Below are 13,599 nucleotides of genomic sequence, written 5' to 3' on the forward strand. Positions count from 1 at the left end.
GGCTCCATCTGAACCATGAATGAATGTAGCCCATCACAATTACAACACAGCACACAGGCTGTGCCCTTAACACCCACTTCTTCTTTCAGGTTTTATCATGTTCTTGTTTCCGCCTCACCAGATCTGTAAACTGGCACTTGGTTGTTCCTGACTACCAGGTAAATAAAAAGACTGAATATTCAAGATTTTATTAAAAATAACTGTTCTTTGGTTTAACTAAGTATCTGTCACAAGTTTAATCCACTGAATTATTTGCAAGCAGCCCTAGACAACACATGGAAAATATAAAATCTTACTTTCTATGGCATTTTGAAGTCAAGCTGTATTGCACTGATAAATTCAAAATTTTAAGAATTTGGAAGACTTTGAAAATTGTGTGGCTACAAAAAATAACTATGTATCCCTGGCTGGTTGACTTAGTAGAGCTTCCGCCCAGCATGTGGAAGTCCCATGTTTGATTCCCAGTCAGGGCACACAGGAGAAGTGATCATCTGCTTCTCTATCCCTCCCTCTCCTCCCTTCTCTTTCCTTCTCTCTCTCTTCCAGTCCAGCAGCCATGGCTCGATTGGTTTGAGCGAACTGGCTCCGGACAATGAGCATGGTTCCGTTTAGCCTCTGCCTCAGGTGCTAAACATAGCTCGATGGAGAGCATGGCACCAGATGGGCAGAGCATCGGCTCTAGTCAAGAGGTTGCCGGGTGGATCCCGGTTAAGGTTACATGCAGGAGTTTGTCTCTCTGTCTCCCCTTCTCTCACTTGGAAAAGAATATTAAAAAAAAAACAAAACAACTATGCGGTCAAAGCCCAATTGAATGTTACATATATGTGAAAATTAATATTCTGAGTAGAAGTCAGTGTTAGGCCCTGAGGGACTGAGTTTACCTTCCTAAATGATAATCCTCCCGGGGACGGGGGCAAGGACTGGCCAGGACGGGCAAGCTCACGGGGGGGGGGGGGGTAACTATAAAACCACTACAGAGAGTCACGAAGTCTTTGTGATTACGACCCGCCATTCCTTCGATATTTTTTTGTCTAAATGACTCATGCTAGCTGTAATAAGTACTGCAAAGAAACCTTTTGTCTGATGATTCTAAGCATTCAGAATGAGGAATAGCCTTATTATGCAAAATACATATTCTTTCTCTATTTTTTCCTTCCTCTCTCTTTCCCCTTCCCTCCCACTCTCCCTCCAGTCCCTGGATCTAAGGACGGAGGCCTCCATCCTCAGCACTGATTTATAATCAAACACTCCTGATAAACAAGATGTAAAGCATTACATCACATCACAATGACACACTAAAGAGGTGGCATAAAAATGAGTCAGAATGAGATTTATGACAGACTTATTTTAGTTTTAAAGGGCTAATACCATTACATATGGTTATGAACACAGAGCACTGGTGACAAGCAGGCCTCCTTAGACCATGGTTCTTTTTTTTTTGTTTGTTTATTGAATTTTAGAGAAAGAGGAGAGGAGGAGAAAGAGAGAAATATCAATCCACTGCACAAAAATCATTCATTGGCTGATTCCCATACAAACCCTGACCATGGACCAAACCCACAACCCTGGTGCTCCAGGATGAGGCTCCAACCATCTGAGCCACCCAGCCAGGACAGAGCCTGGTTCTTACTGCTGGTGGTGGCACTGGAGAGGCACCTGACAACTCAAGTGTGACCATGAAACAGCACTGGCTGTTCCTCAACCTTCCTGACATTCCTCAAATGATGACAGCCGACTTAAAAACCAACAAGGGGGAAATACTCAGGCATTTACCACTTAAAGTTCAACAGTATTTACACGATACCCTGTGAGTGCAGTGCCGGGCCCAAGCTCACACAGTGAAGGGATACCAAGTTGATTCAAAGTAAATTCACTAAAAATGAATCTATACAAGGGTTGATATCTCCTCTATGTGTCCTTCCTACTCCTAAACAGTAACATCTACTGAATTCATTCATTCTTTCTTTCTCTCTCTCTCTCTCTCTCTCTCTTTCTTTCTTTTTTTTTTGAGAGAGAGAGACAGAGAAAAAGATAGATAGGAACAGACAGGCAGGAAGGGAGAGAGATGAGAAGCATCAATTCTTCATTGCGGCACCTTAGTTGTTCATTGATTGCTTTCTCATATGTGCCTTGACTAGGGGGCTAAAGCAGAGCAAGTGACCCCTTACTCAAGCCAGCGACCTTGGGCTTCAAGCCAGTGACCTTTGGGCCCAAGTCAGCAACCACGGGGTCATGTCTGTGATTCCACATTCAAGTCAGCAACAATGTGCTCAAGCCAGTGACCTCGAAGGTTTCAAACCTGGGTCTTCTACAACCCAGTCTGACAATCTATCCACTGTACCACCACCTGGTCAGGCTAAATTTTTCATTTAATGATATTTTTAGAGAGAAAGGAAAAGGGGGGGGGGAGGGAGGGAGAGAGAGAGAGGGAGAGAGAGAGAGAGAGAGAGAGAAACACTGATTTGTTGTGCTACTTATTCATGCATTCATTGGTTGATTTCTGCATGTGCCCTGACTAGGGATTGAACCTGCAACCTTGGTGTATTGGGACAATGCTCTAACCCAGTGGTCAGCAAACTGCGGCTCGTGAACCACATGCAGCTCTTTGGCCCCTTGAGTGTGGCTCTTCCACAAAATACCACGTGTAGGCACTACACCTCAATAAGGAATGTACCTACCTATATAGTTTAAGTTTAAAAAATTGGCTCTTAAAAGAAATTTCAATCGTTGTACTGTTAATATTTGGCTCTGTTGACTAATGATTTTGCTAACCACTGCTCTAACCAACTGAGCTACCCAGCCAGGGCTACTGAAATTATTTTTATGCTGGCTTTAAACAAGTATCTGAAGAATAGTAGGTGAAGAATGACAAAGTAGAAAATAATTATAATTTGAAAAATTGTGTTTAAGGAAAATGGGAAGATTTGGAGTACAAAATGAAACCTAGTTTATTTAGGAGGCAATTAGCATTCCCATCATAAAAAAAATTTGTGCTAGGTTTTTTGGTGGGAGGCAAGAGATTTGGGAGATGAAGCCACCAGACCTCTCTCCTCAAGCCCATCTTGTTCACTGGCACCAGGGAAATTACTCTGCCTAAAATATTGTCTCCTTAATAAAATTCCTGTTCCTAAACCTTTTTTCTTTTCCTTTTTTTTGGGGTGAGAAACAGAGAGAGGAACAGATAGGGACAGAGAGACAGGAAGGGAGAGAGATGAGAAGCATCAATTCTTTGTGGCGGCTCCTTAGTTGTTCATTGATTGCGTTCTCATATGTGCCTTGATGGGGGGGGGGAGGACTAGAGCAGACCAAGTGACCCCTTGCTCAAGCCAGCGACCTTGGGCTCAAGCCAGCGACCTTTGGGTTCAAACCAGTGACCATGGGGTGACGTCTATGATCCTATGTCACCCTGCTCTCAAGCTGGTGAGCCCACACTCAAGCCAGTGACCTCGGGATTTCGAACCTGGGTCCTCTGCATCCCAGCCTAATGCTCTATCCACTGCACCACCGCCTGGTCAGGCTGTCCCTGAACCTTTTAAAGCTCACAGGGTTCAGTCTGAACTGCTTACTAGTCCTCAGCCTCAACACATCTTCCTAATGAGAAATCCTGTTTCATGAAGCAGACTTTTAAAACTGCATTCCATTACTTGGAAGTACTTACTCTTCTCTCGCTTCTCTCTTTGATTCTATTCCTGTTTGAACACCAACTCCTTCTGGAAGGCTTTCCTTGACCATGACAGCCTTCAATAACCTCTCCAATTTACGAAATTCTGTAGTCTAATGTACATTTATCATGCACTGCCTACTTTTATCATTTTTCTTGGCATATATTTTTCTCAGCTTGCCAAGTTCCCTAAGGACAAGGAGCTTTGCATCCTTTTCTGTGCCCTATAAGGCCTAGTTTTTCAGGACCTCAAAAAACTCTGTTGCTTTGTATATAAATATCTAATTTTATGCTTTACAACAATTTTTATGTGTTGTGTTATTAAGCTTCAATCGAAATCTATTAAGTATTTTCCTGTGTAGTTATACTGTTTTAATCTGTTTTTAGTTGAAATAATTTATTATAGGTAAATATAATGGCATTCAGCATAATATTATACAAGTATTACTTCCAAAATAGAGCCTACTCATTCACAGAAAAGCATATATGGTGGGGTTTAAATAAGTTACCTACTTGATTTATTTTTTTAACCCAGATACAAAGCTTTCTTATTTAGAAAGGTTTTTATGTACCTTGACTCCTTTAGACTAGGTGACTCAGCCAAGGTCACAGAGATGTAAGTATTATTCTAGAGGTGCTACCCAGTTCCCACCAATCACTTTTTCCTGGCACTCACATTCTTGGAGAAGCTCCCTTTCCACAGACGCAGGGCCACGAATCAGGCACCACCACGGCCCAGGGCCCCATGCTCCTACCCTCAGCTACAACGAACTGCGTAAGAGGCATGTGCCAGACCTAAATTGAGCCAGTCAGATTTTTCTCTCAGAAACTATGAATTAGTCCATTAGAAAATCAAGTTAGTTTTTATTAAATGCTTAAAATAAGAAAGGAAGTTGAAGCCAGGGCTTGGGTGAGCATGAACACAATAGGGCAGAAAAGGAAGGGAAGGGGGGAGGGAAGAAGTGAGACAGAGAGAGTGACCTGTGACAAGACTGTTTCCATTCTGGCCCCAATTCTTGTTCTTGGATTCTGGAAAATACAAAATACCCTCATATACCTCCAATGAATCCCCCATTTTGCTGAAGCCAGTTTGAATGGGCTTCTGTTTCCCCAAATTGAATTTTTTCTAAGATTGGAAGCACCTAAATAAATTTGAATCTACATTTCCTGAGTCCAAACCTGGTGCTTACTTTGCCATATTACCAATAAAACCATATTACCAGTTATATTTATTAGAGAAATAAAAGAATTAGCCAATTTTAGTTTAAGCTCATATCCTATAGAGTCATAAATATTCCTCAATATATTCCTTCCCAGGGGTAATAAAAATCAATCATGACTACTCAGTTTTAGTGTAGAAAAAAACCAGACACTCAAGCACACATGTACACGTTATTTATAGAAAGATAAAGTGATCTGTCCATTTACCATCAAGTAGTTTATTCCCATCTTTATGTGTAAACAGAATATTTCTAGAATTCACTCACATCCTGTTCATTTGTTTACATATTCAGAATATATAGACTTGGATTACAGTACTCACAATCTCCAAGATCATACACTGTTCTAGTACACTCTGCATCATTAATTATATTTTGCCATTAAGAATAGAAGTCTCGACAGATGGATGATCTGTGCATAGCTACTTTGGAAAGAAACTGGTATTGATGGTAATGCCATAATATTCCTTTCCTACATGAAGATCGTCTGTATAGTTCTTTCCTGTTACCAGCTTTTCTCTTTGGGAAAAAAAAAAGTTTAGAACTTAGTTTGGTAATACTTGGTGACTATGGAGGTTTTGGGAAGTAGCCTTCAGACCTGTCTGTCCTGGACTCGATACAGCTGCTCAGTGGTTTGGTGCCAAGACTCTCGACAACTGTGAGAATTCGAAGTTCCTACACTTCCAATGTACAGTGTGTCCATAAAGTCATGGTGCACTTTTGAGTCGTCACAGGAAAGCAACAAAAGACGACAAAAATGTGATATCTGCACCAAATAAAAGGAAAACCCTCCCAGTTTCATACCTATTCAGTGCAGTTCGATGTGGGCTCATGCACAGATTTTTTTAGGGCTCCTTAGGTAGCTATCCCGTATAGCCTCTACAGACTCATCACTGACTGATGGCCTACCAGAATTAGGTTTCTCCATCAAACTGCCGGTTTCCTTTAAACTGCTTATCCCATCGAGTAATGTTATTCCTATGTGGTGGCGCTTTGTTATAAATGTGCCGATATTCACGTTGCACTTTGGTCATGGATTCGAATTTAGCGAACCAGAGAACACACTGAACTTTCCTCTGTACCATCCACATCTCGACTGGCATGGCCGTGGGCTGCTCCGCTGTATACACGGTGTTACGTCATCATCTGCGCATGTGCACATACTGCCACATCATCCTACAGAAACTGGGAGGGTTTTCCTTTTATTTGGTGCAGATTTCACATTTCTATCGTCTTTTGTTGCTTTCCTGTGACCTGTCAAAAGTGCACGATGACTTTATGGACACACTGTATTTGCCTCAAGATAAGAGATACACTTGGGAAGATATGTGGTAACCACAGAAACGTGTGCCCAGCAGAGCTTGGACGCAGAGACAGACCATCTAATCTTAAGAAAATAAGTCTTTCTTTAATTGTCCAGATTTAAAGAAATCAGAGTTTAGAATATTACTTGGGTGTTTTTCTTTAAGGAAAAGCATCTACTATACCAACTATCTAGGTAGCAACTAGGAACTACAATGAAGTACTTGTCAAGAATTTGGAAATCGGGTAACAAGCCTGTCTACTGAGAGCTGAATTCTAAAGTCAATGTCTCAGGAAGAACAACAACAATATATAAAAAGTCATCTTAATAAAAAGGCAGAACGAAGCAGAGAAAGGACAGAGCCAATCACGGGCAGTGTTTCTTCAGGGCTCTGCTGAGACGGCCTCGGTCCTGTGAGCATTAGGATCACTAGAACGGAGTTGGATGATCTGACTTCCACATGTCCGCTTCTGAGCACAAGAAGCCTTCTGATCTTAATCTGGCTTCTAGGCAGAGCCTACCCATATCAGTGAAAGAATATCAAGTCACCTGGTTAAGGAAATTATAAGTTGATTTCACTGGCTTCCTGTGACGCCCTTACCTGGGTGGCCATAGACAACTAGATAAGAAGATAACTCAAATCCAGCTCCTATTTTCCCACCTTTCTTAGATATCTAAAGTAAGTCTCTTGGGTTAGTAAGGGTCAGTATTTAGAGCCTGCTTACATTTTGGTTTACACATGATTTGGTTTCTGAGCTTATAAAGCTGAAGACTCCAGCTTCCTAGGTCTAGAAAGACCTCTGACTTTGTATGCCATAAGAAACAGGGAAGTCATACCCATGAGGATGGCTGTCATCAAAAACAGAAAATAATGGCTCTGGCCTATTGGCTCAGCAGTAGAGCATCAGCCTGGCATGTGAAAGTCCCAGGTGTGATTCCTAGCCAGGACACACAGGAGAAACACCCATCTGCTTCTCCACCCTTCCCTCTCTTCTTTCTCTCTCTCTCTTTCCCTCCCACAGCCAAGGCTCCACAGAGCAAAGCTGGCCCGGGCACTGAGAATGGCTCCAAGGCCTCCGCCTCAGGTGCTAGAATGGCTTCAGTTGCAACAGAGCAATGCCCCAGATGGGCAGAGCATCGCCCCCTAGTGGGCATGCTGGGTGGATCCTGGTCGGTGAATGTTGGAGTCTCTCTGCCTCCCAACTTCTCACTTCAGAAAAAACACACAACAACAACTAGGAAATAACAAGTGATGGTGAGGATGTGGAGAAACTTAATACTTGCGCTTTATTTGTGGGATTGTAAAATGGTGCAGCCAGTGTAGAAAACAGTAGGATGGTTCCTCAAAGACGTTAACACAGAATTACTGTATGACCCAGCAATTCCACTTCTGGGTATAGACAAAAAGAACTGAAAGCAGGGGCTTGAACACTCACATTCACAGCAGCACTAGTCACAATAGCCAAAGGTGGAAACAACTCAAATGTCCATTGTGGAGAACTAGATAACAAAATGTGGTATGTACATACATGGAGTGTTAGCCTTTAAAAGGAAGGAAATTCTGATATATGCTATAATATGGATGAGCTTCAATAACATTATGCTAAGTGAAATAAACCAGATGCAAAAAACATGATTCTATCTACACGAGGCACCTAGAATAGTTGAATTCATAGAGATTGAAAATAGAGTAGCGGTTACCAGAGGCTTGAAGGAGGGGAGAAGGAATGGGGAGCTCCTGTTTAAACAGGTACAGAGTTTCAGTTTGGGATGACAAAAAAGTTCTGGGGATGGGCAGTGGCGATGGTTGCACAACAATGCAAATATACTCAATGCCGCTGACTATACATGTAAAAATGGTAGATTTTATGAAATATGTGTATGTGTGTGTATGTATTTTTTTACCACAACTTTTTAAAAAGCTATAGAAAAACATAAATGGTAGAATCTAAGTGATGGGTATATGGATGTGTTTACTGTAAAATCTTTTAATGTTGCTGTATTTAAATTTTTCTATAATAAAATGTTAGGGAGAAACCCTGATATATCAGCTTGTCTTTCCTGGGCAACTCCTTTCTTCCTTACAAACACCTTTTGAAAGTAACCAACGGCCCTGGCCGGTTGGCTCAGCGGTAGAGCGTCGGCCTAGCGTGCGGAGGACCCGGGTTCGATTCCCGGCCAGGGCACACAGGAGAAGCGCCCATTTGCTTCTCCACCCCTCCGCCGCGCTTTCCTCTCTGTCTCTCTCTTCCCCTCCCGCAGCCAAGGCTCCATTGGAGCAGAGATGGCCCGGGCGCTGGGGATGGCTCTGTGGCCTCTGCCTCAGGCGCTAGAGTGGCTCTGGTCGCAATATGGCGACGCCCAGGATGGGCAGAGCATCGCCCCCTGGTGGGCAGAGCATCGCCCCTGGTGGGCGTGCCGGGTGGATCCCGGTCGGGCGCATGCGGGAGTCTGTCTGACTGTCTCTCCCCGTTTCCAGCTTCAGAAAAATGAAAAAATGAAAAAAAAAAATTAAAAAAAAAAAAAAAAAAAAAAAAAAAGAAAGTAACCAACAATCAAATTTTCATTAAAAATATTTATCACTTGGCCCAAACTTCACTTTAGGATACTTAGGTTTTTTAATAAGATGAAGTGTGAAAATTAAAAGCCAAAAGAACCAATAGTGAGAAGTCATAGGATATAATTTTTTTTTCTTTTTTGAGAGAAAGAGAGGAAGAGAGAGGGGAAGGGTGAAAGGCGAAGGAGGAGAAAGAAGGAGGGAGGGAGGGAGGGAGGGAGGGAGGGAGAGAGAGAGAGAGAGATGAAGCATCAGCTCATCATTTCACTTAGCTGTGCCACTGATCGCTTAACACATGTGTCCTGACCGGGGTTCACACCAGCAACCTCGGTGCTCCAGGATAACATTCTATCCACTGTGCCATGGGCCAGGGCAGGACATCAATTTTTTTAGTTGAGTGTCCTGAACCAATATATATTATCTAAGATTACACTAAATTATATTTAGGTTGATGTGCCCCCCTCCACACTACTATCAGCCAGGGCAAGTGATCTGGAATTTATCCTAAGATCACCATATTACCCTATATATTTTAGTAGGGCAAGCACAGAAATATCAGGACCGTGACATAAGCCAAGAGAAGTCACAGCTCATTGATCTAATATTCAATGGAGTAAGTTAGCAGCAGTTTACCTAGAATTGTACCTAACTATCCCTAGATAATGATAAGCTATCGACTCTTGCATATTTATAATAACGGCCCCTATACATTTATTTTGCATCAAGTCTGGTTAAAAAAAAAAAAGTTTTACTTTGAAATAATTTACTTACAAAAATGTGGCAAAAGTAGTATAAAGAGATGAATACCGAAATCCCTCTATCTGATGTTAACATCTTATATAACCAGATTGTTTTTTACGTTTCTTTTTAAAAAGCTGGAGATTATTTTTCCCTTGTAGTTACAACTATTCCTCCTATGCTGGCCAGCAAAAGGAAGGAGCCACTACAGACAACTACATTTCAACCAAGGAATCATGACATTTAAGATGTAAATATATAAACTGATTCAGATAACAAAACCAACATTTACTGAACTCTTACTATAAGCCAAGTACTTCTTGAAATTTTTTACAGTAATAGACTAATTCATTTAGTTCTCATTACAATCCTATAAAATAGACTACTTTTTTTTTTATCTCTACAAATTGAGGAGGCACAGAGAAGTTACAAAAATTGCCTGAGGTCACACAGCAAGTAAGTGGTAAAGCCAGGATGTGTTACCATTACATATGCTGCCACTCATAAAAGTTACGCTTTTCATTTGCTAATATCTGGCAAATCAAATAAACCTCTATATTTAATATTAATAAAGCAATACACATAAAAGTTACAGGTCTTATGAGTGTTATAATATCCACTTTAAGCCTGCATATTTTATCAGTGTAAGTATTTTACCTAAAATGTTGACAACAAAAGAGCCTCTGCCTTCCACATTCAATAAATCTTTTTAGATATACTGATGCCTTTGAATAATTTCTAAGACCAGTAATTGCAAGTGATAACTCTCAGATTGCCTTTGCATCAAATTAAGTCTACTTGACAGCAGTTTTTCTGCTAAGTAACCTGTAATTGTTTGAGGATTTTTTTTATTTGAATTGTATCTGTGGGTAGCAGGTATTTAAAGAGGTTTTGAAAAACTGAACAAAAGAAATAGTAAAATAAGTGAGGAATGCTTTAAAACCCCTTTCAGCTGTATTTCCTTTGGATTTAAAGCCAGGAGCAATATAATAGTATGAAAGTAAAATAAACAAGGTTAAAAGAAAAAAATTTTTTGAGAATACAGAAGAAAAAAATACACAGAGCCAAAATCATTTGAGCAATTTCAGTGAAAGCCATCATATTTCAAAGTTTTCACCATATGCCAGCACATGTAACAAATACCTCATGTCTTGGATAAGGGAGACCCTGAGTGTTGGCAACATAACTCCCGAGTCAGATTTTCTTCTTTCTGGTCCCAGGGCAACTATGTAGAAAAATAGCAGCAAAATATTAGAAAAATAATGGTAAAAAAAAAATCTGTATGGTTCACATTCTATAAATAAATATTTTAAAATTACTTTGATAAGAACACATTTTGACGACCAAAGAAAAGCTCTAATTCTTTTTCCCAAATGTTGCTACTTTATTAATACAGTAAACTGTCTATTTTCTTTCTAGTTAATCTGGAGCTGCGTCTGTAAATTTAAAATAAATCATAAAAGCCCACTTAGCAAATCACACAATGTATACAAATTTTGGCCATAAAGGCCAGTCATTTTCTGAAGTTATTCATTCTAATTAAACTAGATAATTACATGAAAGCAATGTCTGTAAACTAAGCTGTGAGCATGCAAATTATTTCTGGGCTTATGAATTGCAATCACACAATTTCCCTATATAGCAAGACTTCAAATAGTGCTGTTTCTTTATAACACTGAGGAGATGCCCAAGGAACCTAACTCTTGTTTACATCAACTCGACTGTGGTAAAACTGGTTTCATTATATGTCGCTTCACTTCAAGACACAGAACCTAGCAACAATAGTAAGTGAGGATTTACTATATACTCTGAGAGTGCTTAAAAAGGAAAATCTATTTGGGCCCTCTAGTCTGGTAAGTTTCTATTTTAAAGTTCAGAATCCAAGTTATAGTATGTGTAACATGCAAAATCTAAACGAACATTTAGAAGTGTACTGTCCATGAGTCTCGTATGAAATCTGAACAGCTAACATTTACAAAAGGAAAATTTTTTCTCTTATATACCAATAGCTAAGGCAACTGATTATTTGCTAATGTATTGTAGCTGAAGTGCTCAGTCTCACTTTCAGCGAGACGATGCGGAGTTTCATACTCTTCCTTTATTTCCATTTTACCATTTGTTATTGAAAACAAAATTGCAACACCACACTTAGCAAATACAATAAACCACATGGGTTTGAACTGAACAGGTTCACTTATATACGGATTTTTCAAAAAATATATTGGAAAAATTTTTGGAAATTTTCTTGTTACTATGAAACAATAGTATTGATGACACTAGGGCACCATAAAGCAGTCATATTATTGCTTCTTTGTTATCAATGCATGAATTGTTATATCTGCAAATAAATGTGAACTTAGTTTTCACATTATTCTTTTCACTTTTGATGTCTAGTGTTAGTAATATGTATAGCATCGACAGTGCTTTATATCATATAATACAATATTGGTGGAGGTACTGACAGATGAGTTGTGTTGTAAACAGATGACAAACTAAACTTAATGTATCATAAATACAGGACAGTATCGTAAATTTATTTTTCTTTTTTTTTTTTGTATTTTTCTTAAGTTGGAAATGGGGAGGCAGTCAGACAGACTCCTGCATGCGCCCGACCAGGATCCACAGGCATGCCCACCAGAGGGCGATGCTCAGCCCATCTGGGGCATTGCTCTGTTGCAACCAGAGCCATTATAGTGCCTGAGGCAGAGGCTATAGAGCCATCCTCAGCACCTGGGCCAACTTTGCTCCAATGGAGCCTTGGGAGGGGAAGAGAGAGACAGAGAGGAAGGAGAGGAGGAGGGGTGAAGAAGCAGATGGGCACTTCTCCTGTTTGCCCTGGCTAGGAATTGAACCCAGGACTCCTGCACGCCAGGCCGACACACTACCACTGAGCCAACCGGCCAGAGCGTAAATTTATTTTCTTTACAAAAAATTTTTATTTGTTTATTTTTATATATAGAGAGATATTAACATCAATTTTGTTGTTCCATGTATTTATTCATTGCTGATTTTACATGTGCCCTGACAGGGAATCAAACCTGCAATCTTGATGTATCCAAATGACACTCTATCCAACTGAGCTACCTGGCCAAAGCTTATTTTCTCTTCTTTATTATTTTCTTAATAACATTCTTTTCTCTAGCTTACTTTATTGTAAGAATATGATATATAATACATATAACCCACAAAATATATGTTAACTGAATCCTTTTGTTACTAGTAAAGCTTCTGGTCAACACTAGGCTGTTTATTAGTATTTAAGTTTTGGGGGAGTCAAGTTATATGTGGATTTTTGACTACAGGGGAGATTAGTGCCCCTAACCCCTATGTTGTTCAAGGGACAATTGTATATCGTAAATATGAGAATTTAGGATGTTGGTTTTGCTGTATATTAAACTGTATTTTCTGTTTTCAGATCCATCTTATTTTGGGGGGCTAGGACATAATGTCGGAACCCAAATCTATCTGAAGCTTGCACTGAAGTAAGACAGACAGGGATGTGTTGTGGTTCCAGGATCCATGAGTTTTGGCACTTGGTGGAAGAGGCTGGGCTCACACTTGGCAGGTACAAATGAGTCCTGATGCGACTGCCATGGCAAAGAAAATGTGGCCAGACCAACCTAATGGCCCTTTGGGGAGGGAGTTTTCAGTAGGGTGTTGAAAACATTGGTTCATCCGATACCCAGGAGGTAAAAGACACTGAGGAAATTGTTCCAAAGGCTGTGCTGTGTTAGTCTTCCTGTCTGAGGCCATCAAGCACGTTAAGTGTGTTATTAATCAAAGCACATCTCTCTTCTTGCAAACAAAGCAAAATACACTCCAGATGATCGCAGCATGAAAGAGGGCCACACGAGTGGGAAGAGGCAGGTTGAAAATAGAAAAAAAAAGAAAAGATCATAAGGCAGGAGGAAGGAGCTGAAACCACAATCAGCAAGGTGGCCAGAGGGAGACATGACACCAAGGAGAAATCATGCCCCTGGGGGCAGAGAACAAGTGACAGACTTAGTGACAGTGGAGTTGGGACACTTAGAGAAGCATCTACAGGCCTGAGCATGTTCTGGGAATCATACTTTGGGACCCTATGGTTTGGCCACCCTTTTCTGACCTGTGCTCCTTACAC

At 40.5% G+C, this 13,599-nt stretch overlaps 1 protein-coding gene across 5 annotated transcripts in view; it reads right to left on the minus strand.

The window, feature by feature from the left end:
* The window catches only part of DENND5B (DENN domain containing 5B), a 222,288-nt gene that overhangs the window by 22,460 nt on the left and 186,229 nt on the right, over positions 1 to 13,599 (minus strand). For all 5 annotated transcript variants that reach the window (XM_066258056.1, XM_066258053.1, XM_066258052.1 and 2 more), the window contains one exon: positions 10,623 to 10,704. In XM_066258056.1, the coding sequence (XP_066114153.1) occupies positions 10,623 to 10,704 (82 nt within the window). The remainder of the gene's footprint in view (positions 1 to 10,622; positions 10,705 to 13,599) is intronic.

This window comes from Saccopteryx bilineata, chromosome 2 (genome assembly GCF_036850765.1).
Source record: "Saccopteryx bilineata isolate mSacBil1 chromosome 2, mSacBil1_pri_phased_curated, whole genome shotgun sequence".
Taxonomy (NCBI): domain Eukaryota; kingdom Metazoa; phylum Chordata; class Mammalia; order Chiroptera; family Emballonuridae; genus Saccopteryx; species Saccopteryx bilineata.